Source organism: Oreochromis niloticus, unplaced genomic scaffold (genome assembly GCF_001858045.2).
Source record: "Oreochromis niloticus isolate F11D_XX unplaced genomic scaffold, O_niloticus_UMD_NMBU tig00002428_pilon, whole genome shotgun sequence".
Taxonomy (NCBI): domain Eukaryota; kingdom Metazoa; phylum Chordata; class Actinopteri; order Cichliformes; family Cichlidae; genus Oreochromis; species Oreochromis niloticus.
The window spans coordinates 338,758-344,022 of NW_020327639.1; the positions used below are offsets into that span (position 1 = coordinate 338,758).

At 39.8% G+C, this 5,265-nt stretch overlaps 1 protein-coding gene across 1 annotated transcript; it reads right to left on the minus strand.

Annotated features, from left to right (window-relative positions):
* Positions 1-882: 882 nt before the first annotated feature.
* Positions 883-4,727, minus strand: LOC109199919 (Na(+)/H(+) exchanger beta). The gene is made up of 5 exons (XM_025904544.1): positions 4,466-4,727; positions 2,444-2,764; positions 1,987-2,123; positions 1,232-1,482; positions 883-1,023 (listed from the first exon to the last, which is right to left on the minus strand). Exons 1-5 carry the CDS (start codon positions 4,680-4,682, stop codon positions 999-1,001), a joined length of 951 nt encoding a protein of 316 aa, XP_025760329.1. The 5' UTR covers positions 4,683-4,727; the 3' UTR covers positions 883-998.
* Between the last annotated feature and the right edge of the window lie 538 nt (positions 4,728-5,265).

The window sequence follows — 5,265 nt, forward strand, 5'->3', positions numbered from 1 at the left end:
TGGTCCCATCTGTAACAACTGAAAATAAAATAAATAATAACAACAAAGTTTGATCAAATGGACCAATACGGCAATGCCATGATGATCCATTTGGCAAAATAAATCCATTTGGTATCCTTGTTGGTCTTCAGACAACAATTCTGACGGCTAAAGAACCAAATGGGACAGGCAAAGAAAAAAAAAAAAAGAAGATACAGAGAAAATCCGTTGGATCACCTGTTAAAAGAAGAAAAGAAAAAACAAACAACAAGAAAATAAGACAACATAGAGAGAACAACCTAGATACGTATAAGTAACAGTAAATACTAAATATTGAGTGTTATTGAGCAGCACGCAGGACCGACAGTGCACAATATGCTTTAAGGTAGCAGCCAAGGTAGATATAGTTTGTGTAAGCGAGGACCTACGGTGGCCCCCTAGAGACAAAGCATGTACAAACTCCAAAACACTTACAAATTCCAAGTGTTTTGGAGTTTGCGTGTGTTTTGGAGTTTGTACGTGTTTTGTATTTTGCATGTGTTTTGTATTTTGCACGTGTTTTGTATTTTGCACGTGTTTTGGAGTTTGCACGTGTTTTGGAGTTTGCATGTGTTTTGTATTTTGTACGTGTTTTGTATTTTGCATGTGTTTTGTATTTTGTACGTGTTTTGTATTTTGCATGTGTTTTGGAATTTGTAAGTGTTTTGGAGTTTGTACATGCTTTGTCTCTAGGGGCCACCGTAAGGACCCATGTGTACGCCTGTGTGTGTGAGCACGCTTAAGTTCAAAAGGTTTCTCCATGTAACGATCTGCTAAAGGGTGTGGGGAGCCACAGCCCTCCCCCCCAGAGTATGAAGCGGGCACGGTGGAGTTAGTTAGTTAATCATTTACAAATCAATATTGTCTGTATGGACAGTAATTTTTTAAAAAGTGCACATGTAAAACACATGTTTTAAGCAATGCGGTTGAAAAATTGGGGTGCACCTAAGTTTTGTGCTGGTGCACCAAAGAAAAAAATGTTAGACGCACCAGTGCCACCTAGGCCTGATATATATACATGTACACACACACACAGAGAAGAAAAGAATATAGCACAATATATAGCGTTACCACACATGCTTCAAATTATACTGCAATATGGAGTTTAGTCCATATCGCCCAGCCCTACTCTGTATGTAGAACACAATCTGAAAATGTGTTATTTCTTTGGCGTTTCTGTGGGCTGTTATATAGCTGACTTGAACAAACTTACGCAATGATGCCAGAGAGGTTGAACATCTCAGCTGACAGGTAGGCCATGTTGCAATACAAAAAAACCACAAGAGGCTCAACGATGCCCGTATTGGAGGTGAAGCGTGTGGTGTAGGCAGTGAGGATGCCGTAGCAAGATCCCACTAGGATGACACCCAGTCCAGCTAAACTGAAAGCGATGACTCCCAGGAAGATCTTCAGGAATGTCACTGAGGCAGTAACATAGAATTCATGATAAAGATGATACAATACCTATGAGAGGGAAAGTGAAAGAGGGAAGAAAAACTGAATAACAAAAAAAGATATGAACTAATGGATATTGGTCAAATAGTTTAAGAAACAGGAGACTGGCAGGTGATAAGGACATGAACTAATGTCTTAATCAACCAGTCAAGGTGCAGTTAAAATCCAGTCAAGGGATAAGCACAGAATGTATTGCTCACTGTGAAGCACTTCTTTCATGAAATATAATGAAAATAAATTTGAACTCTGGGCTGGTTACATATTGTATGAATTAAAATGCAAATATTACAGCAAATCAGAAATCCAAGACCACAGTTCACAAAGTATATCACATTATTTAAATGTCAAGATTAGTATGGTTACATAGGTTGGAAAAAAAATAAGCATGCACAATGTGTGAGTGTGGTATATATTTTTGACTTGTGCCAGTGTCACTTTAGCCAGAAAAATGTCTGCTTCTCATACATATATATCAGTCTGGTGTGCTACTTAGACTCCAGTTCGGTCACTCACCACAGCTACAGCATCGCTCAGGATTGACTCGCCGAACAGCAGGATGTGCAAGATTTCTTTCATTTGGATCTTCTCAAATACAGCAGCAGAATCCACTGCTGATGTGATGGATCCAAAGAGCAGGCACTGCAGTAGACCTGTGTTGGTAAGTACTACCTATGTATGGTTACATAGGTTGGAAAAAAAATAAGCATGCACAATGTGTGAGTGTGGTATATATTTTTGACTTGTGCCAGTGTCACTTTAGCCAGAAAAATGTCTGCTTCTCATACATATATATCAGTCTGGTGTGCTACTTAGACTCCAGTTCGGTCACTCACCACAGCTACAGCATCGCTCAGGATTGACTCGCCGAACAGCAGGATGTGCAAGATTTCTTTCATTTGGATCTTCTCAAATACAGCAGCAGAATCCACTGCTGATGTGATGGATCCAAAGAGCAGGCACTGCAGTAGACCTGTGTTGGTAAGTACTGTACTGCCTTTGCCAATCTTACACACTCCATAAAGAATGCCCCCAACAAAGAGGGCATTCCAAATGGAACCCACAAAGCCAAATAACAGAACTCTGCCCAGGTTCTCTAGTAAGGGTTCGATGGGCAGGAAGTAGCCAGCATCCAAGACGATGGGTGGAAGCAGGCAGAGAAAGAATAATTTTTGGACGATTTGTGGGACTTCCTGTCCACCGGCCCTAAAGAGTCCCCCGAACATCAAGCCCACCACAATAAAAAGGCACCTATCAGGCACATGGGTAGATAAATGTGGAAGCCGCTGGAACCCTGGATGGAAACAAAAGAAGAGGCAATATCATGTAAGGAAACAGCAAACATGAACAAGGGCATGATATGAGTTATGACTATTGGCACAGAGCAGCAGAAGGTTTGTATTTATTGTATAGACCACCTGTGCTCACTGTCAACTAGAAAACAAACGCAGTTCCATGTGTAAAATACAAGCAAATGGATATTAAGCGAATAAAATGCTTTGTCGTGGTTTATTGGTTAAAGGATGAGTAAAAACAAACAACGAAACAGTTTTTGTGGACACTCCCTAAAATTTACCTTACCGTTTTCTGCCTTACAGAGATTACACTGAAGAAACAAACTCAAACATGTCAACCCCATTGCATGAGAAATCAGCTGTGACATTCAGCACTTTTATTATGTTGTCAACTTCTTATTACAATTTAATCTTCTGTCATATCGCAAGACTAAGGGAGCTCGCATCCCTTAAATTTCTCGGTACTTTCCCCAAATGTGATAATTGTTGGTGACTTTAATATCCATGTGGACAATGATAAAATCCCTCTTTCCAGAGATTTTACTTCTTGTTTGGGTTTCTACAATACAAAACATTTTCTACTCATTCTAAAGGTCATATCTTGGATTTGGTCTGCTGTTCTGGCATTACCCCCACGCACTGTAAAGCCCATTTGTTACCCCAATCTGATCATATGTTTATTTATTTTACTGTAAATACAATAGCCTCCAAAACCTGCACTCCCCGTGACATCATAACTCGTAATCCTTAAGAGACCATATTACTCCCAGTTACTCCAATTCTTCAACAGCTTCACTGTTTTTTTGTATTTTTTTTGCATTTTAATTTATTAGAATCTATTTTAATCTACTGTTTTATTGATATCTTTTCTCTTTGTCAGGTGACCTTGGGTTTTAGAAAGGCGCCCTCGAATAAAATGTATTGTTATTATTATTATTACATAACTTTTGCTGAGACTACGACGTTGTGTCTTTTGAGTTTACAAATGGTAACAGAGGATGGTTTCCAATTATAAAGTACCACCAAATCATGGGCATCGCCCAAAAACCCCCCCCAAAAAACTGTCATGCCAGCGCATTTTGGGAATGGCATTGGCACCGATCAGTTTTCTATTGCCCATTTGCTGGGAGTAAGGGCGCACTACGTTTGTGCCTGCACAGGGAGGAGAGGGCGGGGCAGCGGGGGAGTTGTGTAGTGATGTGTCAGTCGCGAACATAACGGCTCTTAGAGCCGGATCATTGACGTGAACGACGGGAGCCGGCTCCTTATCGAGAGCCGTGGTTTTTTTTTTCTTTCTCTCACCCTCTCTCTCTCACTTTTTTATGGCTGAACTGTCTGATCTTCTTAAATCAGACCTCTGAAGTAGGAGACACTTCAATCAATCAATCAATCAATCAATCTTTATTTATAAAGCACTTTTCATACAAAAAAAAAAACTGTAGCACAAAGTGCTTTACATGGTTAAAAGCAGCCCACCCCACCCTCCTCCCACTCACTCCCCACACTCTCATTAACAGAAACGATCATGAATACACGCATTCCCCCCCCACACACACACACACACTTAAAGAATGATATTAAGCTGGGTACGCATTAGCCACTTGTAGAATTTGGGTTAATAACGTAACACAGGTATTTCCTGAAAAGGCTGAATTCATAGTGACAGGTCACATGGAGCTTTCACATAAAATCTGACTCACCTAATTTCATAAGAGAAGCAAGCAGGATCCACAATGCAACCTCAAATGAAATCTGAACCTTTCCATAGTCAAGATGAAGAAGCGGAAAAATCCTTCCGGTGCCGTTACTGCTGATGTTAGTTGCATGTGCCGTTGGTGGAGAAGGGTGGTTGGAGCTGGCAACATCATGGGCAAGGCCCAAAACCATCAGCAAGAGCATTGCCAACCTGTTGTCCATCTTGAGCAAGATGGATTAAAGAATGTACATTATAACCAACAAAATCAAGACCAATAAAATCAATATCAGAGACCGCTGTTTTCCCCGCTAGCTTGATAGTTGAGTGGGAGGTCAAGGATCGCTAGACCCACTCAGGTTAAACATGATATATAAGTCGCTTAGATAACTTAAAAATGTTATTGTTTGGCTTCTTCAGTGTTTTATTTGTTCCTGAGTAAATTGGCTTGGCTGACATTAAAGTTATAGTTTTCACACAAAACAGTTTTCATTTACTTAAGAATATGTGCCGTTCAATAATTGACCTTAATCTCACAGAATATGTGATGATTTTATGGATAATTAAAGTCAGTATTATATCCACAAAAACAACAAGCTGAAAGTCAGTAAATGCTGCTCGGTTTGCAGTCCTGAATATCACTGCACAAGCAGGATTCACTGCATTGTTAATTTTAGCTATATTATATTGCTGCCTCTGTTCAGTGGTGTCAAGCCAAACAGATTTCAAGTCATCATTGAAGCAGAGTACTGCTGTGTTTGTTACATCATATTGCTGTAATTGTTTATATAATTTATATATTTTGAG